Raw genomic sequence first — 26,358 nt, 5'->3', positions numbered from 1 at the left:
TTTAACAATTTTCATGCCTCGGATGAAATGCTTTTCTAACTTGTATCTTATCTTTTTAATATTATATTTTTAAACCCTCCTTCTCTCTATTTCAGTTTGTATTTCTCCTCACACCACAACTCATTTTTGCAACCCCCTCTTTGCAAAATTGACTTTGAAATCTAGCCTCTTTCTTACAGAAGAGAGATTGAATATTCTCTCTGTTTCAGTTTGTATTTCTCCTCACACCACAACTTATTTTTGCAACTCCCTCCTTGTATTATTACAGGTCTGAATAGTCTCTCTGTTTCAGTTTGTATTTCTCCTCACACCACAACTCATTTTTTGCAACCCCCTCTTTGTAATACAGGTCTGAATAATGAAAAAAATCTGAATTTTTTTAACAAGAAATTTAAGATAACTTTTTTAGATTAAATTTTTAAAAACTTCTTTCATAATAGAAAATCTTTAAAATTTAATAAGGAACATATTTCATATAGGTTTCATTAACAAATATTCAGTACATCATGAGAAAAATAGAGATGAAAATTTCAAAAGGAATGTATAACTCATTACGGTCAATAGTAGTCCTCGCCAGCGAAAGTCTTTGTTATTGTTATTCTATTATTATTATTTAAAACATTTTGTGTCCTGCTCTTTCGCACGAGGACTAATTATAGATAAAATAGGTATCCATGATGATGAGCCGTAGATATGGAAAAACATATGTCTATGGATAACTATGTTATCTATAATATATATGTTGTGACTCACAATCTTTCTTTTATGACCCCTCGTCTTTCCCTTTCTTTGGAGGGGAAACTTCTGACCCTTCACCTCTAACACCAGGGCTTGCCTTTTTCGCTTTCCATGGGTTGACGGCCACAAGGGTTTAGCTGCTATCGCCTCCACCTTCCCTTCCTCAACGTCAGACCTTTACTGTAGGTTTTTCCTTCATTTTGTTTCCACATTGGGACTTTGATTAATTTCTTACTTTCTATTTCTATTCTATTTTGTTAGTATTTTGGACTTCAATTTCAATGTATTTTTAAGCATTTACTGCTTTCCCTTTCCACACCAAGCTTCATGCTAATTCTGTTTTATTCTTTCTTTCTGTTTTCAGTTTTTACCTTCTTCATTTTCAATAAACCTGTTGATTGATGACAAACTGTCTTCAGAGTTTTGATTTTGGAGAAGTCTTTATACTTTCCATCGTAAGACTTAAAACACTCTAGACAATGGAGCATGTGGTCTTTACAGGACGGAACAATATATATATATATATATATATATATATATATATATATATTTAATTTTGATTTCAAATAATGTATTTTCATATAAGTTTTTGTTATAATACCTTTACTTTATCATTTTAAAGAGCGTTTTTCGTTCCATCTAATCGTTTAAATTACAATCGTTTTAAAACAATTATGTCTTCTTTTCAGAACGTTTAATACAAGATGGAAAAAAAGAAAATTAGCACAATTTTCTTATTTCAAGTCAAGCTAGGCCGAAAAGCTGCCGAAACAACTCGCGATATCAATGAATTTTGGTCCAGGAAACGGTGGTTTAAGAAATTTGGTGATGGTTACGAAAGTCTTGAAGATGATGCGCATTGTTGTCAACCATCGGATGTTGACAATGATTAATTAAGAGCCCTAGTCGAAGCCAATCTATGCACAACTGTTCAAGAACTTGTTTCTGAATTAAACATAACGTATACGACGATTTCCAACCACTTGAGAGAGATTGAAAAGACAAAAAAATTGATAATTGAGTGCCTCACAACCAAAAGCAACCCCATTATAAAGTGTCATCTACCCTTCTTTTACGCAACAAGAATGGCTCGTTTCTCGACTGGGTTGTGATGTGTGATGAAAAGTGTGTGTTTTTACGACAACTAGTGACACTCAACTTAATGATTAGACGCTGATGAAGCACCACGACATTTCCCAAAGCCAAATTTGCATCTTAAGAATGTTATGCTGCCTGTTTGGTGGTCTGTGACCAGTCTCATTCATTACAGTTTTTTTTAAGGCAAGCGAAACCATTACGGCAGAAGAAGTACTATCAGCAAAAGGATGAAATGCATCAGAAACTTCGACAACAACACACAGCATAGTCAACAGAAAAGGCTCGATTCTCCTCCATAACAATGCCCAACCGTATGTTGCTAAACCGACTCTGCAAAAGTTGAGTGAATTGGACTACAAAATTGCCTCAGTCGCCATACTCTCCAGAATTCTTACCTACTGATTACCACTTTTTCAAGCATCTCGACAATTTTCTGCATGACAAATGCTTCAAAAAGTTAAGCAATATAAAAAAACGCCTTCAGCGACTTCATTATTGCTAAAACGCGAGATTTTTATGTTACTGGCATAAATACACTTGTTATAAAGTGTGTTGATTTTGATCAAAAAGTTTTTGTTTGAGCCGAGATTCTTTCATCTGAATTTAAAAGTTAAAAACCACAAGAACTTTCTTGTCAACATGATATATATATATATATATATATATATATATATATATATATATATATATATATATATATATATATATATATATAGCATTTCAGCCCGGCGTTGCTCGAGTTTTTGGAGGTGTGTGTTGAGCAAAAAAAAAAAAAAAATTGTGGTAGTAAGAAGGCAGGCTCGAACCCGTACCGCAAAGGGGGGAAAAGAACGGGGGAAAAAACTAACGTCTTTGCTGCTATGACCACCGCCAAATCGGAGGTGATGTAGGTTTTAATTAAGGCTAGACAATCGAAAGGAGAGAATGACTTTCGAATATATCAGCGAAAAAAGCGACCCCGCACCTGTAAAAAAGTGCCGAGCTGAAGGTGAAGATATTAATGTTTTTAGCAATTTTTTTTATATTTGTCGCCTGAAGGGTCGAACTTCAAAACGATACTGAGCTAGTAAAAATCCGTCGCCTCTGTCGAAAGCTTTAGGCAGACATGCAAACATACATACCGATCACATAGATTTTCCCAAATCTCAGTACCATGTATATCAAATTTCGAGTCTGTAGACCAAAAATTGATAGAGTTATTGCGTAGGGAAATGTACACAGACACACAGACACGTTCACTTTTATATATATATATGTATATATAGTCATTCACATACAGTACTGTTTCGTTGTATCACAACTCATCGGTGCAGCTAGACTAACACCTCTCTCTCTAGCTAAGGATTGAACCTAGAACCATTGTGTTGATAGTCGGCAGTTCCACCCATCGATCTACACACACACACATACATACATGTGTGTGTGTGTGTGTGTGTGTGTGTGTGTGTGTGTGTGTGTGTGTGTGTGTGAGTGTGTGCGTGCGTGTGTGTACACATGCAAATTGACAAGTACGAGGGTTAATTTATATATCCGCATCAGCCATGAATCAGCTTGAGCGATCATGTCTTTCAGTTCATTAACTGGAGAGGATATCGATGGTAATTGGCTCAGGTCTTAATCTAATCTAAAGGAAGAAGGAAGACGAACTCTTTTGTTAATCCAAGTGTCAAATGCCAGATAATAGATCAGTCAAATGAGATTTGCTTGCAAAGTCACCAGAAATCTTCCATTTTCAAAGATTCATTTGTCTGCAATAGAAATCCTTCTTGAGAAATCCGAATTTTTTTCTTTTCTTTTTTTGGGAATTTTGGAAATGAAGGTCGTTAATTTGTATTATAATATATATATATACATATTATAAAAAAAATCGTTCTCCTGACTGTTTATTTGTTTATAATTTAATTAATATATACAAATGGCATAATGAAAACAGAATTATATACACTTTTGTTCCAGCATGATTTCTCTATATATATATATATATAATATATATGCTATTTATTTTAAGCAAATCTACATTCAATCAGTAACCTCATTTGCATGTTATATTAACGAAAATATATTTTAATAATTGGCTCGATGTTATTAATTATTTGCTATAATAGAACCGTTTTAATTGTTCTATTTAGAAATATTATTCAAAGTTAATTTATTTAATTTATTTTTGATTCAATTTATATTTAATTTAAGTTTTTTTTATTATTATTATTAATGGCTGGCAACAGTTGCGTTTAAAACCGGATTAAAGCTATGAGAGCTATTTCCCTTTTAAACTACAAGAGTGATTTTACGTTTGATTGTCATAGACAAAGATGGATGTGTATCATGCTTCCCTAAATCCAACAAGTTAGAACATTTGGTGTATCTTAAATTGTATGTGACTAAATCTTCTGCCCGGAAATATGTTTCAACCGGGCAACGCCGGGTATATAACGCTAGTATAGTAATAAGAAGTAGGACTACACACTTAAAAACAAGAACAGGTTTAAGGCTATTGAAATTCATACTAGTATTGTCTGCAAGGTCCTGTGACGCAACAGATACAAGTCCAAAGTAATAGTTCTGAGTGACAGCCATTTAGAAGTTGAATATTAGTATTTTATTTTTACTTGTGAGTCACCACTTATTAAGGCTCAAAGACCACTCGAGGATAAGAGTTAATGAATGTAAGGTGGCAGTGTAGTAATCGTTAATAGTGTAAGTTGGGTAGAATTTGATTATTTATGGGGATGGCTCAACAAGAACTTGTTTACATTGGATTTGAAGGCTACCATGTTGCATTCAACCAGGAAGCAGGTCAGCAGAACAGTGTTCCACAGACGGGCAGTTCTGGGAAAGAAGCTATGTTCATGGAATATGCATTTAGATTTAGGCACAGATAGAGAGTGAGAGAAATCGTATATAGTGGCAACAGTCCTCCATTTTATGGCATATCTAAAGCGATACTAAAAATACAATTATGAATTACTTAAGACTTCTATTCAGTCATAGCTGATGGAACAAGAACAAGCTACTTCCCTGAATTAAATAAAACATTCTGTTCGACATTTTATATAGATTCCCAAATTTGACAAGATGCACCCCAAGAAGATTGGCGATTACATCGACTGAAACGTTGTAAGATTAGGTATCTCATAATGACTATATATTCCTTTCACTCCGCTATCGATTATAAAATTGTTGGCTATCATCTCAGTTAATTCTTTTCACCCAATGAAAATACGGATAATTCGTGGTTTCACCTTCATCCTATCGAGGCAGCTTTGCTTATTGCAGTGCAATGAAACTGTCAATTTGTTTCTTCTAGGTCGTGTGTTCGATCCTCACTAGTAACCTGTGATTTTGATGTTTCATTGATTTTCAAACTACACGCCAGGCAAAAACGAATTATTTTATTGTGGGGGATGGTGTATGTCGTGGCCACTTCCATTGTTTGGTCCGTGTTCAGGATCATTATGTCAGCCACATACCGTTAATAATTTTATTAAAAAATTAAAAAAAAAAAAAAAGAACTTTTAGCTCCTTATTGGGAGAGAATTTGAGCCATAGTTTTGTGAATAATTTTGTTTAGAAAATACAGTTGAGTACATATCATTGAACATATTGCGTTGTTATGATTTTAAAACTGCTGATTATTTTGTTGTTTGTTGAGCGTTATTCATGATGATGATTTTGTTGGCATTCGTTTCCCTGATATCTTTCTATTAAGAATTCTTTCTAAAAGAATATCAGGTACCTACAGAAGAGATCACGTGAAGGTTGCCAATGTACCTAAGTGAAAATGTTTCTGTGGAACGAACTGGACTCACACGTGGCACACCTACATTGTCAGTCCGTGTCATTAACCATTTAACAACCGTCACCTTCCTGAGACTGCTGACTGTTAAAATAATGTTTGCAAATACAAATTTTTAGCACTTATGGTTCTTTTTTTTTTTTTTTTTACATTTTCATCCCAAACAAGGCACATTGCCACTTTGATGTAGAGGGATACTATCAGGAACCTAAGCTACAGAGGTACTATGTACTGAGTTGGGCAGAAAGATGTCTGTTCACGTTACACTTGAACTTCTGCATGACAGTAAAGTCGGGGAAGCAGAGACCCGGAAGGGAGTTCCAAAGTTTAGCAATTCTGGGGAAGAAACTACTTGAGTAGAAAGCTCTCTTACATCTAGGGATCTCTACTGTAAAGGGATGGGATTTAGCTGCTTGCCGGGTTTGTCGGGGGTATTTACATCGAGGGGGTACAAGTGATTGCAGTTCGTCAGAGCATTCACCATTAAAATACTTGTAGAACAGGCAGAGAGATGCAACATTTCGTCGATGACAGTTCAGGACCTATCAGTTTGGCGACTCTCTTTTGAACCTTGTCTAGGAACAAGAGACTAATAGCAGATGCACCAGCCCAAATATGACAACAATACTCCATACATGGGAAAATCGTGGCCTTATAGAGGTACAGTATGTTTTCAGGTGTTAGTAGCTTTCTAGCACAGTAGAGACAGCCTACCTTCTTCGCAGCGGTTCTAGCAATGCTCTCAACGTAATTGTTCCAACTCATGTTTCCTGTGAATGTGACCATTCATTTTTGTCCCCATTCCACTACAGATTGGAGATCATCCTCGAGTGTTTCTGCCATTTCCTTAGATATGTGTTCATTTGTTTTCCTGTCGTGCCTGTTATAGAGCATGGTGTCATCAGCATATATACCCATTTCAGAGCAATTTTGTCAGGGAGGTCATTTATGAATATTAGAAATAATAAAGGTTCAAGGATAGACCCCTGAGGCACTCCTGCATTTATATCATATTGTTTAGATGTACAACCGTCGAGGACAACCTGAATTTTTCTCTTATCTAGAAAGTTCGGAATTATTTTAGATGATGACTTCTATTCACACCTTTATGGCGACAAGCCAATTGCTATTTATCAATTCAAGTTCATTTGACCTTCTTCAAGGACCTGTGGTATAACGGATAAAGTACTTGATAAAATTCAGTTGTAAACAATGCATTTTTGGAGATTGAAGTTTTAATCCTCAGTATGGATGATATTTGGAATACAATTGTTAATTACTTAAGATTTCTACCCGGTCATGCCTGATGGAATGAGAGCATGCTATCCCCATGGATTTAATAAAGGGTCTGTTCAAAATTCCGTGCAGATTCCTGTGTTTGACAAAAAGATTCCTGAGTTGACAAAAAGATTCCCGAGTTTGACAAAAAGATTCCCGAGTTTAACAAAAAGATTCCAGAGTTTAATAAAAAAGATTCCTGAGTTTGACCTGAAGAAGGTCGGAGATTACATTCAGCCGAAACGTGGCAGACAAACAGGATGAGTGCCGGATCAACAGAGTTCCTTGTGTAATTCTATGGATGTTGCCCTTTACCCCCTCCCCCAAGTGTAAGAAAGAAAAAAGAAACCGGAAAAATTATGTATGAAAAAAGAAGTTTATCAGGAAAGAGAATGGTATAGGAATTATGAACTTGAACTACAGTTTTTTTTTTTTTTTTTTTTTTTTATAGCTAGCATCTACTTGCTTATAAAGATGGCTACTTCATTTTTCCGGCATAGATTCCACTTGCACATGCTTTTCACGTGTACGTCCACGAGATTTGTGTGTTTGTTTTTTGTTGGTTTTTTTCACTAAAACGTGGTTCAAATATATTACCCTGAAGCGCTAAAGAAATAAATAATTCACCATAATAAAATAATTTTAAAAAAATATCATTTAAAGATTTATTTAAAGAATAATTGAGTATTTATTAATCTTTAAAAGGTAAATGAATATTTATTTTAAAGAAAAGAAAAGCACATATCGTTTTAGCTTTCTCAAGTGGCAAATTCTAATAATAAATAAACTTTTAAAAAGTATAAATATCCTTTACTGTATTTTCCCGGAAAAAAATCGTTACGTTTAGTTGCACGTGCTCAAATGAAAAATAATTCCTTATCTTTAGGAAAAGAAAATAGTCACTTTTGAACGATTTTGGTAATTTCCTTCTGCAATCTGATACAATGAAAGGACTTCAAGTCGTGTCTTCAGACTTTATTCCCTGACGTCAGCAGATTATATGACTTTAGTGCAAGGGCCATCTTTATGTAGGTCACGTCTGGACACACGATTAATAAAATAATGCAGTTCACAATCACGAGGCGTTTTCTCTAATTCTGCTTCACTTTCTAGTCTTAATTCTGCAGATTTCAGACATTAAAATAATCTCAGTTAATTCTTTTTAACTAATAAGAAAACAGATAATTCATGAGTTCAGTCTTTTCTTATTGAGATAGATTTGCTTATTGCCGTGCTATAACCAGTTGTTCCGTTTCTTCTAGGTCGTGAGTTCAATCCTCACTAGTGAACCATTATTTCGACATTTCATTAATTTTCAAACTCTAAAACAGGCCCCTTTTATGGCAGGGATAAAGGCAAGACGGGCCGGGCCCACTTCCACAGCTCGGTCTAGGTTCAGGCTCATTAAATCTACCACAAATATTGTCTGTTAACCTTCAATGGCGCCTACTTATTAACATTTTATCTAATTGTTTCAACTATCAAATCAAATGGAATTTCTATCACGATTAAAGTTTAATTATTGAATTATAATTATTTAATTATAATTATACAATTAATATTATAATAACTAATTACATATTATATGTAATTATTAGTGATGGGACGATTCCAATATTTTTCTCGATTCCAATATTTTTCTCGATTCCAAATACAATTACCGATTCTGTATTAAATTCCCGATTCCAATACAATTTCCGATTTTGATTCCGATTCTTTATAAATCTCTAATTATTTAACTATAAGATCGTTATTTCCTCGCAATTTTCGTAAAAAACACATGCTAAATATGCAGATATTTTCGTAAACGTCAAAATAAAAAAATATGGAGGATGATCTATCGATTTTAGCCTTACTGGTATTTTAAAATCAATAAATATTTATTATTTTATCATTTATTAGCAGCAATGGAAGATTTTGCTTTAAACAAAATAAAATAAAAAACAACAATTAGAAGAATCGTTTTGGCATCGGAAAATTGGCATCAATTTTTCTGATTCCGATACAGATACCCCCAAATCTTCCGATTTTTCCGATTTCCAACTCCGATTAATCGTTCCGACACTAGTAATTGTATTTATTATATAAATATAATTATTTAATTATAATTATTTAATTATAATTAAATAATTAATATTATAATAATTAATTACATATTATATATAATTGTATATATTACATAAATATAATTATTTAATTATAATTATTTAATTATAATCCAATAATTAATATAATATTAATTAATTACGTATTATATATAATTGTATGTATTATATAAATATAATTATATAATTATAATTATTTAATTATAATTATATAATTAATATTATAATAATTAATTACATATTACATATAATTGCATGTATTATATAAATATAATTATTTAATTATAATTATATAATTAATATTATAATAATTAATTACATATTATATAATTGTATGTATTGTATAAATATAATTATTTAATTATAATTATTTAATTATAATTATATAATTAATATTATAATAATTAATTACATATTATATATAATTGTATGTATTATATAAATATAATTATTTGATTATAATTATTTAATTATAATTATATAATTAATATTATAATAATTAATTACATATTATATATAATTGTATTTATTATATAAATATAATTATTTAATTATAATTATTTAATTATAATTATATAATTAATATTATAATAATTAATTACATATTATATATAATTGTATGTATTATATAAATATAATTATTTAATCATAATTATTTAATTATAATTATATAATTAACATTATAATAATTAATTACATATCATATATAATTGTATGTATTATATAAATATAATTATTTAATTATAATTATTTAATTATAATTATATAATATAATAATTAATTACATATTATATATAATTGTATTTATTATATAATTATAATTATTTAATTATAATTATATAATTAACATTATAATAATTAATTACATATTATATATAATTGTATGTATTATATAAATATAATTATTTAATTATAATATAATCAAGATGGATTGAACTCTACCTCATCGATCATTCCATTATCACACTGTCGTATTCACCAACGTGAATTTATTATTGACGAAAACTGCACAGGTGTTCTCTAAATGTGTGCACAAAAAAACCTTCTACGTCATCAGTAATGGCACCTAACAACTCTGTAGATGGTGGTGTCTAATAGCATATGATATTTGCTCTTTTTATGTCCGATTTCTTATTTTAACCGGAAACTTTTGGTAGTATCTGTCTTTTGGGTTTTGCTTTGATATCTTTACACCGATATTCTGTTTATTTATTTACTAGCAGGCCGCCCGGCCGTAAAATACGCGTAAATATTATATTTTAATTCATACAGAAACTGAGACATGTACATGGAAGTATAATGTTTTCTTTTCTAAACAGTTCACTTCTTGTAAGTAAAAAAAAAATAAAAAAATTGAGCTGAGATCGAAACCAAAACCTAAAGACAATGAGCTTTACATAATCTTTAAAAAGTGTTTTCAAACCTACTTATTCTTAACATAAAGAAGCTGTCATATTTCATGGCCGCGTATGCGCATTCGTGAAACAGTTGACAAACAGATAAAAATCAGACGATTCCAAAGTATCAATTTTTCAATTTTGACCCCTTAGCAACATTTTTTCCCCGGATGAAACCCAATTAAAAAGTTTTCTACATGTCTGAATAACCTATATACCAAATTTCAAGTCTGTAGATAAAAAATTCGTTGAGTATATAGTGCCCTCACACACACTCACATTTCCACTTTTATAGATATACTAGCCTGGGTGCCCGGCGTTGTCCGGATGTTTGGAGGTGGGTGTTGAGCAAAAAAAGAAAGAAAAAAGTAGTAGTAAGCAGACAGGCTCGAACTCGTACCGCAAAGGAGGAAAAGAACGTGAAAAAAATATGTGACGTCTTTGCTGTTGTGCCAATCGCCAAACCGGAAGTGACGTAGGTTTAAATTAAGGCTAGACAATCGAAAAGAGGGGATGACTTTTGAAAATATCGGCAAAAAAAGCGACTCCTCCCAAATAGAAAAGTGCCCAGTTGAGGGTGATCGAATTAATGTTTTTAGCTAATTTTTTTTTTTTTTTACAAGGTGGTCACCACTTATCAAGGCCTGGAAGCCACTCAGGGATAAGGGTTATTGTAAGTACAGTACGTTAGTGTGGATATTTTAGAGTGTCTACTTAAGGGGATGGTTCATCAGGAATTTGTTTACATTGGACTTGAAAACATCCAAGTTGTAGTCAGGAGAGAAGCAGGCAGACGGAACAGAGTTCCACAGGCGGCAGTTCTAAGAAAGAAGCTTTGTTCATGGAATCTACGTTTTGATTTAGGCATAGATAAAGAGTGGGGAAAGTTTTTTTCGATATTTGTCGTCTGAAGGGTCGAGCTTCAAAACAATACTGATCTCGTGAAAATCCGTGGCCTGTATCGAAAGTTTTTGTAAGACATACATACATACACACATAAATACATACATTTAAACAGACAGGTGAGATATATTATAGACTATTATTGATTATTATCCAATATATAAAAATGATTTCAAAACTTATAAAATAAATGACTTGGGTACCATCTACTAGAATTAAAACCAGAACATCTAGTACTCCAGCATCATTACCCTCTGAGCTACTGACAGATGAATACGAAAGGTTAAAAATTAAGTGCCTTGTAACTATAAATGCTTAATTTTGCACAGGTGCAAAACAAACAGCAATAGACCTAATGTCTTAGTCGACTTACCTTGCAATGGTCAACTATTTTGTTATCAATTTTAACCCCTTAGCAGCAATTTTTGCCAGCAAACAACCAAATTGAAAGTGTGCTACAGGTCCAAATACACTATAGATCAAATTTCAAGTTTGGAGACCAAATATTCAGAGAGGAGTTTGGTAGAGATTATTCGCACATACACTGATGAGGTCACTTATAAATATATACATATATTTCCATGTGCTAGAACGTTTTCATCTTAAATTCTATGCAATTATGCTAAATGTAGAAACTATGCATAAATAGAATTCAGCATAATAGTGAAATAGAACCAATCATCTATGATAAAACCATTAAAAAATGAATAAATAATTTATTAAAGCTCAGCTTTCAACGGAATATGCAAATTAGTTACCCATCATGTAGTCGCGCGAGTATATATTTCTTTTTTTTACAAAGAAGTCACCACTTATCAAGGCCCGGAAGCCACTCAGGGATAAGGGTTATTGTGTGTACAGTACGTTAGTGTTGAGAGTTGATAAAGTGTCTTACTTAAGGGGGCGGTTCATCAGGCATTTGTTTACATTGGACTTGAATACATCCAGGTTGTAGTCATGTGGGAAACAGGCAACCGGAACAGAGTTCCACAGGCGTGCACTTCTAAGAAAGAAGCTTCGTTCATGGAAACTACGTTTTGATTTTGGCACAGATGAAGAGTGGGGAAAATTTTTGACAGTGGTTTCAGCTAGGCGGGTGTTTATCGTGAAAGATTGGCGAGGGGGGATCAGAGATTGGAGCTCAGACGAGCACTTCCCATGGTAGTAACGATAAAACAAAGACAGGCTCACAACATCTCTCCTGTGAGAGAGAGATTGCAGGGAAGAGAAAAGGGCATCCCCCACTAGGCCACGAAGTCTATTTTGTACTCTGTCAAGGTAGGATAGGCTATTTTTAGCAGCTCCTGCCCAGATGTGGCAGCAGTACTCTATCCTTGGACGTACTTGGCTTTTATACAGATAGATTGCATAAGAGCAGTAGAAGGATCCTACCATTTTTCCAGCAACCTTGGCAACTGACTTGATGTACGTGTTCCATTTCAGGTCAGGAGTAAAGGTCAAGCCCAGAAGCTTATCAAAACATGGAGCTTCCCCTAGACGAGAGCCACCCATTTCAATTGATGCCAGATGGGGATCAGAGCGTTGATGATGTAAAGATAGGAGCTTGGTTTTAGATGGATAAAAAGTAACCAGCCACCACCTCCCCCACTGTACCACGTGCTCAAGATCACAGGAGAGAGAATCAGAGAGAACTTTGTCATTTACGGCCTTTGATGTGTTGCCATAGATGGTCGTGTCATCAGCATAGATGTCAACAAATGATTTAAGTATGTGTTTTGGGAGATCATTGATGTAGATCAGGAAGAGAGTTGGGCCTAGGATGGACCCTTGAGGGACTCCAGCATTAATACTGTGGGCCTCTGATTTCTGCCCATCAACCACTACTCTTATGAGCCTATCAGAGAGAAATGATTTAATGATCGAGAAAACATTTCCAGTTATACGGTAGCTGGAAATCTTGTGAAGTAGGCCCTTATGCCATATCTTATCGAAGGCCTTCAATATGTCAAGAGCAATTGCCCTAGAGAGGAAGCCTTTGTCGAAAGATTCGCTAATCTTACGAGATATAACAGTTAGCACATCTGCTGTAGATCTGGCAGAACGGAAACCATATTGCATGTCACTAAGAATGTTATTTCTGCTGAGGTGGTTGACTACTTCTCTATTTAATATGGATTCCAGCAGCTTACCCATAACACACAGGAGACTTATTGGTTTGTACTGAGAGGGAGATGACTTTTCACCTGAATTCTTAAATACAGGACATACTGATGAGGTTTTCCAGGGTGTTGGGAAGCACTTCTCTTTAAGGTAACGCTTAAAGAGCTTTGTAAGTATGGGGGCAAGTTCTGGTTGAAGCTTTTTCAACACAATGATTGGAATGCCATCAGGGCCAGTTGCTTTACTAGAATCAAGGTTCTTGATTAGCTTGGAGACCTCATGCACAGATATTTGTATGCTGCAGAGCGTGTTGTCCGTTATAGGAGGAAATACGGGGAGTTGATGGCCTTCGTCGCACAGGGTAGAATTAGCTGCAAAGTTCTTGGAAAATAGTTTGGCCTTATCTGATGCTGACGAGATGACCTCAGATCCATTGATGATGGTTGGCATAGAACGCATGCTTCTGTTCAGGATCCTGTTTGCTTTTTGCCAAAACTGGTGGGAACCAAGCTGCTGCTCAGCTACTTTGGATTTAACAGATTGAGCATATACTCTCTTGCATTTTTTATTACTCTTTTGCAGTGGTTGCTGGCAGTCCTGAAAGCAGTTTTAGTCTCAGTGCATCTATTACGTTGGTAGCTATGGAAAAAGTGATTTCTGTGTGTGATGGCAGCAGCACATTCTCGGGAGAACCATGGCTGGCTGTTAGGTTTTTGTTGAAATTTTTTGGATGGTATGAATCAGTCTATGCCTACAATTAGCCATTCGGTCAGGTCTGATACTATGGAGGACACATCCTTTTTAAACATGGAATGCAGGGGTAGATCAGATATAAGTGTACGGAAGCTATCCCAGTCAGCGGTAGAGTATCGATATACAGTACAGTGGAGGGGTACATCTGAAGACTTATTGCATTTCGTTTTTATCTTAACAGATACAACCGAGTGGTCGGAAGATCCCAGAGGAGACAGAACGAAACTTGAACATAGCTCAGGGGAAAAACAGTTTGTTTTTAAACTATTTTTAAATAGGAAAAGTAGGCTTTTAATATCAATGACAGAGTGAGACGAAGACTCAATTTTATATGTACATAGATTTAAAGTATGTTTTAATAAATCAATATGTTATTTTTTTCAAGGATATCGCTCCTGATAAGATATGAAGCCACTTGATGTAAAGAGGAAAAAAAAACAAAAACAAATACTACTTCAATGTCAAAATCTTGCCAATGATAAGTTTTAGATGGATAGATTCTGGCCTAGAAAACAACAATTCTTTCCCCCTTGTCAGAAACATCGCTCATATAATTTTACTAATGAGCAGATTTTTGTTTTGTTTTTACCATTGAATATATTGAGTGATCGTTGGTTGAGCACTATTCAGATGTTCTCTAAATGTGTAACAGAGTGCGAACTCACGTATGGTGGCTATATGCAAATACGAATCCAAGTAAGAAATGACGTCACGGTAAAGAAAAAGAAAAAGACTATAAAAAGGAGAGAGAGAGTACATTAGAGGAGACGATCATGTTAGAGATGTGGGTGACGTCACAGCCGTAATGAGAAGTCAATCACACATCGCAGGAGAATGAGAAAATAAAAGTAGTCGAGTTATTACTTGTCCTGTGTTTCTTGCGACGTACTCTGCTACAACGTGTTGGGTCTACGTGTGTAAATGTGTGTAACTTTACAAATATATGTACAAAAATTCGTTCTGTGTTACCTGCTTTTTGCTTAAATAATAGACGCTAAGATGCACGTAATAACCTCACAGTTGGTGATGTCTAGTAGCAAATGATTCTTTTTTTTTTTTGTACGTGCGTTTGATTGCTCGTTTTAGCTAGGAACTTTTGGTAGCATTTGTCTTTGGGGGAATGTGGTAGTTTATTCTTATCTATAAGCGTTCCTTTATTTATTTATTTTTATTTTTTTTAGGTGTTACAAAATCAATATGTTAATGATTGGCTACAAAGTTATTTGATCTGGACAGATCTTCGATCTACTATATCTATATATATTTCACTTTGTATATAATAAACGATAATGCTATTGCCCATCGTGATCACATCACTCATGCAATTCAAATTTTCTGTTCACTTGAAAACAAGACGACTTCAAAAAATGATTTACATTCTAACGTACATAAGTTGGTTTGAATGTTTAAAATAATGATGATCAACAGCTCTAATAGACCCAAAGTATCCACCTATAAAACATTTACAGTAAGAACTCGCCTAGCTACAAACAAATCAAATAACTCTTCTCTCTCTCTCTCTCTCTCTCTCTCTCTCTCTCTCTCTCTCTCTCTCTCTCTCTCTCTCTCTCTCTTATTTACTTACAAAAAAAAAAGGAAAAGGAAAAAACGAAGCTTTCATGGACAAACATTCTTTTCTTAGAACATTCCATCTGTGGAACACGATACCACGAGTCTGTTTCCCAACAGACTATAGCATGATCGTTTTCGAGTCTAATGTAAACAAATATTTCTTGAATCGTCCTCTCTGACAATAGGTTCCTCTAAACTAATCAAGACAAATAGAAAGTGGATGTGGGGTTTATTTTGGGCAGCCTAGTATCCTTATTTTGCTCTTTAATCTTGATTATCCATGAACGATGTTTTCGACAAAGAGGGAAGAATTGCTGTTTTCTCGGTCAGAATCTATCGATAAAATACCTATCATTGGTTAGTTTTTTGACCTTTAAGTAGTAGTTTGGTTTTTTTTAGCTTTGTGTATTGTCTGGAGTGATTTTCACACACAAAAAAAGAAAGCTACATATAAACGTGACATAAGTCTGAAAGAAATGGCTATAATAATTTCTTCTTATTCTCTTTGGAAAGGAAAATTCATCTCTCCTCTCTTTAGCTATGTAGTTGCTGGCTCGGTCATTTAAATGACTAAGCCAGGAAATATATGCATATTGATGACTCACGTGCCGAGTTTATGTTGTATCAGCATTTTAAGGTGTGGCATGAGCGTGACGGCATGTAATGAAATGTGTATATAGGAATCAAGATGGAAAGAAAAGAGAAGGGAGAACAAAACGGTAAAGACGCGTGGTAATTTGGAAGGTGTGCTTGACAGCACATGAGTTTCCTCCTCCTACGAAAACAAGCCAACTGACCTGTGGGTCCTAGAGAGAATTACTGGAACACAACAGCTGATTGTAGCTAAAAGTAAAAGACTGCTATTAGACCAAGAAAGAGAAAAAATGAGTGAACTTATTATCTCGTGTTGTAAATACGTGTCGGTGACTTGCGTGTGAAACCGAATGAAATAAATAACTGTTCTTTCATATACAAAGTTTGTGTTAAAGTTTTATTTTCTTTGTAACACTCTAAATACAATTGTTTGGTCCATTTTAAAAGTAATAACAGCATTACAGCTATAGTAGAGCAGATTAGACTCTCAAGCCCTAGGAGAGTAATTAGTCTCGAAAAGAAACTCATAAAACCTTTGAAAAAAAATAGCAGTCCCTCTCTGTTTAAAGTTCAAAACCGACTTCGTAATCTAGTAGGTGATGCTCTTTTCTTTTCTCTGCAACCTCTTTCCGACAGAAGTGATATTGCGAGTTTGTCTCTGCTCTGTCGTTATTTTCATGGCAAGTGTTTGACTGAACTCTAATTTATGGTCCCTCTTGCAAATCTTCCATCATCATTATCCAAAACTGCCTTCACTCTCCTAGGCATGGAGTTTACCAGAGCTTCACATGTAGCCACTAGGATGTCCTTCCACTTTTTAATTACGATGTTACGGAGCTGGCAGATACTTGAGACTTTGCGGACTTCCACCTTAAAAGATGTTCTAGTAGATTGGTTCAAGCCTGGAAACATGCTTGGCCAGTCCATCACCTTTACCCTCAGGCTCTTCAGTAAAGCAGTGGTTGTCTTGGATATGTGTGTTTTGAATCATTGTCCATTGTGATGCTGGAACTACTATATATATATATATATATATATATATATATATATATATATATATATATATATATATGCAGCCTAGGAAGAGGCTCATGGACTCTACAAAGAATAATTTGAAAGTCTTACAAATCGACATCGACATATGGGAAGAACTTACTCTGCAAAGGCCGAAGTGATGAAAGCTTGTACGTGAAAGTTGTTATGCTCTAGAGAAAAGAAAGCAGGCCCATAGCAGTCTGAAGTGAGAGTTTCGCAAAGGTTTAATTGACGGTCTTAATAATGACACACAGAGCTGGAAATGCAACACTTGTGAACGAGTGCTTTTGTCAAAAGCTGGCTATGTCAACCACCTGTTCAGGGCAACTTTGCACCTGTTAGCCCGAACCAAACGATCTGTTTAGCATGCAGCAAAGTTTGCAAGTCTACTGCTGGTCTGAGAAGACATGTGATTGTTCATAGGAATACCCTTCAACCTCCAGAGGAAGTCAACTCGATGAAAATTGCTCAATTTGTATGTCACATCTGCTTCAAGATGTGCAAATCTGCAGCGGGAGTACAGAGTCATCTGAGATGGCATGGGCGACAAGATTGGGAGAACTCAATGTGACGGCGATCATCTGGAAAGATACAGCAATCATCATATATATATATATATATATACACATACATATATATATATATATAGTAATCCACAGAGTACTGTTTCGCTGTATCACAGCTCATTAGTGCAGCTAGACAGGCAGCTACCTCAAACCAGGATCGAGACCCGACCGCTCATACGACAGTCAAGGCTTTAACCATTACGCCAATCAGAATTGCTGTGCGGGCAGTGAATTAACATTGTTTTTCACATTGTCCGAAATATCTAAGCTCGATTTGTTTACACAAAGAGCATCGCTTAATATGCCAATGGTATATCATGTATCACTTCCCAATATGCTCAACTCAAGATAAGGAGCATTATAGTCATCCACATACAGTACTGTTTCGCTGCATCACAGCTCATCAGTGAGGCTAGACAGGCAACTACCTGTGGGGATGGAAATTCCCAGGCTAATTCGATTGTCGCTCTCTAACTCAGAGAGTGACACAGCCACGTGACTTCCTGTTTCTTTCTTTTCTCTTCCCTTTTTCCGCTGAACTCTCGAGCAGCCAACATGTAATGAAGAGTCGCTCCTGTTGGTGACCGATGCCACCAACAGCGGTCCTGACTAACCGTCAGCCTCTCGCGGCTATCAATCGCAAGTAACAAACTTTTATTCTCAACAAACTCTCATTCCTTCTACCTGTATTCTTAATATTTCTCATGTAAATAAATCTGCATTCCTTTGCTGATATATACCGGTGTGTTTTCGTCGTCATTATGCGACTGTATGCTTTTAGGTCCTTCTACTATTCAATACATTTAACTACACACATGGGGACGGGATCGTCTATCACACAAGCAGACCATCTTGCCCTCCCATCCACATACCTCAAGCCAGGATCGAGACCCGACTGCCCATACGACAGTCAAGGCTTTGAACCATTACGCCAATTAGCAGCTGCTGTGCGGGAAGTGAATTAACAATGTTTTTGACATCGTCCGAATACCTAAGCTTGATTTGTTTACACAAAGAGCATCACTTAATACGCCAATGGTATATCGTGTATCACTTCCCAATATGTTCAACTCAAGATAAGGAGCATTATAATCATCCACATACAGTACTGTTTCGCTGTATCACAGCTCCTTTTTGTTGTCAACGGCAAATAGCAAAGTACGTCACTGTTAATGTACGAACAAAAACTCCGTTTTCTCCCCGCTCTTCCTTTCTTGTTACGGTCAAAGTCAAAACATAAAAACAAAACATCAGAAAAGTTTAAGTGTTTAAGTAAGAATATTAGTTTCAAGCGTGTCAAAAAGAAAGTAAGTAACGAAAAACAAAAGCAAAAAAATTATTATTTATATTTAACATAGTAATGTTTTTAGCATCTTTTTTTTTATAATGTATATTTTTTAGCAGGAAATCGAATTTTTTGGAATGTCTTTAGCGGTAAACGGTTTTATCCAATCAGAAAGCAACATTGTCGAACTCACTGTTTCACCCCCCCTTTCTCTCCCTTTCTCTCTCTCTCTCTCTCTCTCATTCTTTTTCTATCACTCTACATTTTTACCACTAAACCAAAGTTGAAAAAAAAATCGTTATGGTTTTCCCTTCTTTTTTATCAGAGGGCTTAGAGAAAATAATTCAAAATATGGTTATTGTACTGTGGTGATTGAGAAGGTATTTAATTCTTTCCACCAGAATCAGAAAGTGGGATTGAGAAGTTAACGCCTCCTGAAAAGGGGCACGCTGGCCTGCAAAAAGTGACTGTGCAACCCTATCGGCATTCTCCGTTAAGGGCACCTCAGGCGATTAGCAATAAATTAACCCTTTGTCAAAGGGAGAAAGTAAAGCCTAGGAGAGTGGACCTCCTAGAACTAGCTTAGTATCGTGGTGATTGGGTTGAGTTATTACTTGTATTATGTTCCTTGCAACATACTCTTATTATATTATAAACCCTTTTTAAGAATTCAAAACACAACAACCATTGGTGTAAGCAACAGTCCGTTTTTTTTATTTCTCCTGTTGTTCTTGCTTATGGTAGATAGAGAGAGAGAGAGTGGGGGAGCGACAGAGAGAATTATCGTGGCGTCCACTCGGTTGACAATCAAATCTCCAACTGCAATCTTTTTCCTTCTGTCACCTTTTTTCCTGTCAATCTTTTCAAAACATCCACATAACTAGATTCCTTTCTGTTACATTTTTCATAACAATAACAACGTTTGTTTATATTTGTGAGAAATATTGAAACAATTCCAGTTTAGCTTGTCAATTTCTGACATTTCATCCGCAGACGCATGCCACATTTTAATTCATGAACATGCATATATGTATATACACCTATACACATATATGTATATACACCTATACACATATATGTATATACACCTATACACATATATGTATATACACCTATACACATATACACACATATATATACTATATTTGAATTTGTTTTCCTCCTCATTTCATAAAGCTAACAACGTTTAACATGAAGGTGTTTAATCAAAGAATTCTCAACCAATGAAAATCTTTTCAAACATCATAAAGTAACACTTATAAGTTAATGTAGTAAACTAGTGCGAACTGAAAAAATCCTAGAAGACCTTGTTAAGAAAATAAGTTTAGACAGACTCCACCAGCCAGCCAAACAAAAGGAACTAAAGAAGGTCTACTCCATCCCACCCTGGTCTTTGCTAGGGAGGGCATAGTGAAAAAAAACAAAAAAACTCAGTGACTCACGTATCCAATTTTACCAACTCGTGCACAGCTATACACGCACTAGCAGGAACAAAGGTAAACGCACATGCATACACAGTACCACGCTGCCAAATATTCAAATACACACATCTTCATACAATGAACATTTTGATGCGATTACCATTCACTTAACTTCTTTACATAAACACATGTTGTAATATAATCCTTTATTAGCATGAAAGTAACTTTTATATTCTTACTAGCAGGGGTGCCCGGCGTTGCCCGGGTGTGGAAAGGTGAAGTAGTAAAGAACCCCGGTAGGTGGAGAGAGGTGTTAAAAAAAGTAGCGGCCGTTTCCGAGTGTAGAGAGATGGGTGGGGGTAGGGGATCAAAACAACAGTAGACAGCCCGGGTGGAAGGAGGTGTTAAAAAAGTGGTAGTAGGCAGGCAGGCAGGCACGGACCTGTAATATGAAAGAGGAAAAGAAGGTGAAAAAAAAACTAACGTCTTAGCTGATGCGTCCATCACAAAACCGGAAGTCACAAGTGTTGGAATTAAGGAGACGATGACTTGTGAAAATGTGGACGAAAAAACTACCCCACTTTGTAGCAAACTGCCCAATTGACGGTGAAGGAATTAATGTTTTTAGCTAATTTTTCGATATTTGTTGTCCGAGAGACCAAGCTTTAAAACAATATCAATTTTCTCACATTCCGACGCATCTGTCGGAAGTTTTTGAGGGACATACAAACACACACATATTTTGCCTTTTATATAATAGATTCCTTATATAAAAATGTTTTCTTATAAACATTCGTATTTTTCCATTCTTCAGGTGTATCTTATCAAACTCTTTTTGAACGGAACTCTTTATTTAACCTGCAGGGGTAGCATGCTCTCATTCCATCAGCCATGGCAGTAAAATTCGTAATTGTATTCTTAATATCACCCACACTAAGGATTGAACTGTCAACCTCCAGAAGAGTGTCACTTACGACTGAATCGTACTTTATCTGTTATGCCATGCGTTTCTGGAATAAATAAAGCATTCTGTTCAAAATTCCATGTAGATTCTTGAGTTCAACAGAAAGATTCCCGAGTTTGACAAAGATTCCCAAGTTTGACAAGATACATCTGAAGAAGGTCAGAGGTTACATTGGCTGAAATGTTGTGCGAATAATACGCAAGATGGAAACAGGAGTTCAAAAGACTTGAAATCACCTAAATAAATAAATATAGTAAAAACTAATTACAAGTAACGTATTTGACGAAAAACACACATACACAGACACGAGAAAACTTATTTTAGAATTATTAAACGTCATTTCTAGTTGTAAAGAAATTTTATAGGCCCAAATACCCAGTGTTATGCAAAGGAAAATAAAAAATAAAACCCCCAGAAGTTAATGTTCTTACACGATTAGAACGCACCATTCCTCAATCTTTCTCTCTCTTACTTTCTATATCACTGTCTTGAGTCAATAAAAATGAAAATGGCGTCCATCTTCTATCTTCTTCTTTCCTCTTCTATATGTATAAAAGGCAAAATGGCCGCACGCGTTTTTGTATGCCCATGAAAGGCTTTTTTCGCCGGGCTTCTCGATAAGATTACTATTTTGGAAAACTTTCCTTATACTCCCTAGATTATATTTCAGATTCAAAAACGGACTTCGCCTCTATTTTTATGTTGATCGAGTTTTTTTAAAAAAATACCTGGTTTCCCGTGTTTGTTTTCTTTCTCGTATAAATAAAGCGAAACTAGATCGAAGCAAGTGCATCCGCCTCTTTGCGACCTTCTTGGCCCGGGAGCAGAAGAATGCGGGGGCAACCCCACATATCCGAGCATTGCTCTTGAAGCAATCAGTTTTGGTCAATATAGGAGAAACCCTTCATACCAATTGTCACTATAAAATTCTCCCTCGGGAGAGCTGGTCTCCTTCCTCCTCTCCCCAGATAAAAACGACCTTATGTCTACTTTGCTCAGTGGGGAAGTAAATAAATAACACCTGCCTGGCCTTCTCGCCGGAACATCTTGAAGGCAATTAGCTTTGATCGGTGTGGAGAAACTCTTCATATCAGACAGTTGCTATTCATTAAGACACTGCCAGAATTCCTCCCTTTTTGAGGGGAGCTGGTTTTCCTCAACATTGTCGGGAAACAAATACTGCAGAAAGCGGGAAGCTTGACTGGCCTACAGCCAGACGTTCATTTCTGCGCCTGTATGAACTCATTCACTCAACTGTTTATTTCTGTAAGTCAACTTTTTGATTGTCATCGCTAACTTTGAACGCTTTACACTTCCTGCCGCGTCATGGCGTAGCAGTAAGATGTGAGGTTTTCTTTCACTTTCTTTTCTTCCTTCGCATCATGGGTTCGAGCCTGACTGCCTACTGCCATTTTATTTATTCATTTGTTTTTTTTTTCAGCTCAGCACACACCTACAAACACCCGGGCAATGCCGGGTACCCCCGCTAGTCTATATATATATAAAGGGCGAAATGTGTGTGTGTGTGTGTGTGTGTGTGTGTGCGTGTGTGTGCGTCTCACAAAAACTTTTGACAGAGGTGACAGAACCTGACCAAACCAATATCGTTTTAAACCTCGAACCTTCGGACGACAAATATCGAAAAATTGGCCGAAAACATTAATTCCTTCACACTAAACTCGACCGTTTTGTACAAGGAGGGGTCGATTTTTGCGTCGCCATTTCAGCAAGTCATCATTCCCTTTTCAATTGACTACGGTTAATTCTGACATTTGTGACTTCCGGTCATGGAGATATCGACTAAGACGTCAGGTTTTTTTTTTTTTTTTTTTTCCTTTGGATTAGGGTTCAAGCCTGCCTGTCTACTACCACTTATTTTTTTTTTTTAAATACTTCTGCCTACTGTTGTTTTGATCCCCCCACTCCGCTACTTCCACTTTTTTACCCCCTCCCCTCATGGTTCCTTACTACACCACCTACAAACACTCGGACACCCCCGCTAGTATTGTTTGGACCCCCTCCCTGGGGAGGCTCCTTACTACACCACCTAAACACCCGGGCAACGGCGGGCACCCTCGCTAGTGTAATAAAACACTGATTATCAGAAATTGTACTTGATAAAAAGTTTGCCCTGATGTTATTGTGATGAATAATCGTATATATGTAACAACGAAAGTTTACAGGCCCAATTCTTCGATTAATTGTTTCTGTTTTTACGGTAAGATTTACCTCGCAAGTTATAACAGTAGGAAATCAATTGTTATTGATAAAAAATAAATTGTTTACTTCTCTCCCGGGCAATGTTACTAATATTAGCAGGGCTCTACATTGCGAGTGAAACAGTCGCATTTGCAAGTGATTTTTCAAAGTGGCGACTAGAAATAATGAAACGCTTATCTTTTAGCGATTGCATTTCTTTCACTGACAATCTTCCAAAGCTCACTACTGAGTGAAAAATATTTTTTCAACTTTTTTTTAATAAAATGAACAAAGTAAAATTATTTAAACATTCTCTCTTTTTTAACGAAGGCTGTTTAAAAAAAAAATCATCGGAAGAAATCAGAATGTTTACACCTTCAAGTATCAACATTAAATTTGTTATATATTTATTAAAAAATATACAGAAAAATCATGTGAGTTTGACTAGTAACTTTGCTATTTGGCTAGTACACGAAAATATTTAGTTGTCGAAGGTCAACTAAAGATAAATTTGTCTGTAGAACCCTGATTAGTGATAAATCTTATAAATTTGTCCACTTACTGAAACCGGCATGAATTCATATTCCATTCTCAGTAAAGGGTTGAAGTAGACGATTCTCCATTCTGTAAGATAAGATGGATTTGAAACGAGGCGCACTTCCTGGTGACGGGTTTGATAGGCACATTTCATGAAGTCAAATTTATCACTTTCGAGGAAGAGCTGAAAAGTTGAAAACAATGGAAACACATTTAATTAATTCTATTCACATACAAATATAATAATATATTAAATATAATATATTATAAATATAATATATAAAGAAACCACTATCAATAATTTCCCCCATTTTTTATCTGAGCCTAAACCTAGACGTAGATTCCATGAACAAAGCTTCTTTCTTAGAACTGCACGCCTGTGGAACTCTGTTACGTTTTCCTGCTTTCCAACTGACTACAATATGGTTGTCTTCAAGTCTAACGTAAACAAATCCTTGATGAGCCATCCCCTTAAGTAATCCTATTTACTAAGTTTTACTACTAACGATTACTACAAGATGTACACACCTTAACCCTTATCCTCGAGTGGCCTGCGGGACTTTATAAGTAGTGACTCCTTTGTAGAAAGAAAAAACAAAAAAAAAAACACAAACATATCCATTGATATTTAATTAGATTGAAACAAATTGTAAGAAATCTTTCTAACCGTTTTTGTTTGTTCTGCGCGAGCCTTTTCAAGTCTCACACAAAAAAACACGTTCACATCTCAAGCTATATTACTTGTCATATACATACGCGCACACAAACATACGCGCCCACGTCCACACACGTACATATATTCACGTTCGCGTACATACACTCACATTCACGTGTATATACACACACGCTAACTTACACACATGTACTCACACACGCGCACACGTACGCACACAGATGGACGACGTCACTTTCTTTCAAAGGAAATCCACACATGCGCAAAAGACCACCGGAAATATGTATAAAAGGAAGAGACAAGCTGTTTCTAACTCTTTTCAGACTAGCCTCCGAGGTGGTTGGTCGGCGCACCAACCACCACCGTTTTGGCAGGCGCGCGCACACGCGTACCTCACACCACTTGCTACTATGTGGGACAAAAAGCTAACAGACCGTACGTACATATTCTCACTCTTTCTCTATCTACTACTGGTCCCTGAGAACACCTTCGCGTAGCTGACTGCTAACTGACGTCAACCCTCTATCCTTTTCTTTGTCTACACGATGGGCTGCCATTTCTCGTTCTATTACATTACTCACTTCTCTTCCCACGCGGGAATAAATGATAGTGACCCGAACTTGAGATGAACACACATTTCCTTTCCTTTCTACAACACCCGTCCCGCAACGAACGATGGTTACACCCGCGCGGACATGAACACATGTTATATCTAAAACATTCATTCTTTCAACAGTAAATAAACGACACGTTTATCTTATCCATCAATTGAGTTTTTGTTTCCTTCAATTCCATTTGTTTCATTATTTTCTTGTAGCGAGTTAGGGTATTATTATATGCCCTAGTCCCTCTACAGTTCCTTTAACAGTGGTAAAACAAGACAATCACAACAAAGGCCTACATTTAAAATTCAATACAAATTTTATTGATCTTCAGTCGCAAAAAAAGGAACGCCCATCTTTTGCCTCTGTAAACAGAGCTGTTAACAACCCCGAAAGGTAATAGTCTTTGATTTTTCGACGGAACTCAAACATATGAGTTTGCAGTCGTAGAAGGAGTCGATAAAATGCCTTCTGATGTAAAGGATCCAATATTTGCACTGATAGCATAGTGCAGAAGTACATGAAAATGTTAGTGCGGTAATTCATACCAATGATAGTTTCTTAACGGACGTAATGGAGATGCACCTATATTTAGGCATAAAATAAATTGTTTCAAAGTCTCTAGCGGACTTATGGTAATGAGCCTAATTATTAAGGCATAAGATAAACTCTCTCAAAGAGATAAAAGTGGTGTATTTATTTGCTTCCCCACGGAGCAAAT

General features: G+C 35.7%; 1 protein-coding gene across 1 annotated transcript in view; it reads right to left on the bottom strand.

Annotated features, from left to right (window-relative positions):
* LOC145276746 (cilia- and flagella-associated protein 161-like) overlaps nucleotides 1-26,358 on the bottom strand; it is a 174,255-nt gene that overhangs the window by 34,737 nt on the left and 113,160 nt on the right. Inside the window, exon 5 of the mRNA XM_080127977.1 lies at nucleotides 24,388-24,546. Within this exon, the coding sequence (XP_079984103.1) occupies nucleotides 24,388-24,546 (159 nt within the window). The remainder of the gene's footprint in view (nucleotides 1-24,387; nucleotides 24,547-26,358) is intronic.

This window comes from Euprymna scolopes, chromosome 5 (genome assembly GCF_053919585.1).
Source record: "Euprymna scolopes isolate OS-2025 chromosome 5, ASM5391958v1, whole genome shotgun sequence".
Classification (NCBI taxonomy): Eukaryota; Metazoa; Mollusca; class Cephalopoda; order Sepiida; family Sepiolidae; genus Euprymna; species Euprymna scolopes.
Note: the sequence above shows the minus strand (reverse complement) of the source record. Positions and strands in the feature narration are given on the sequence as shown.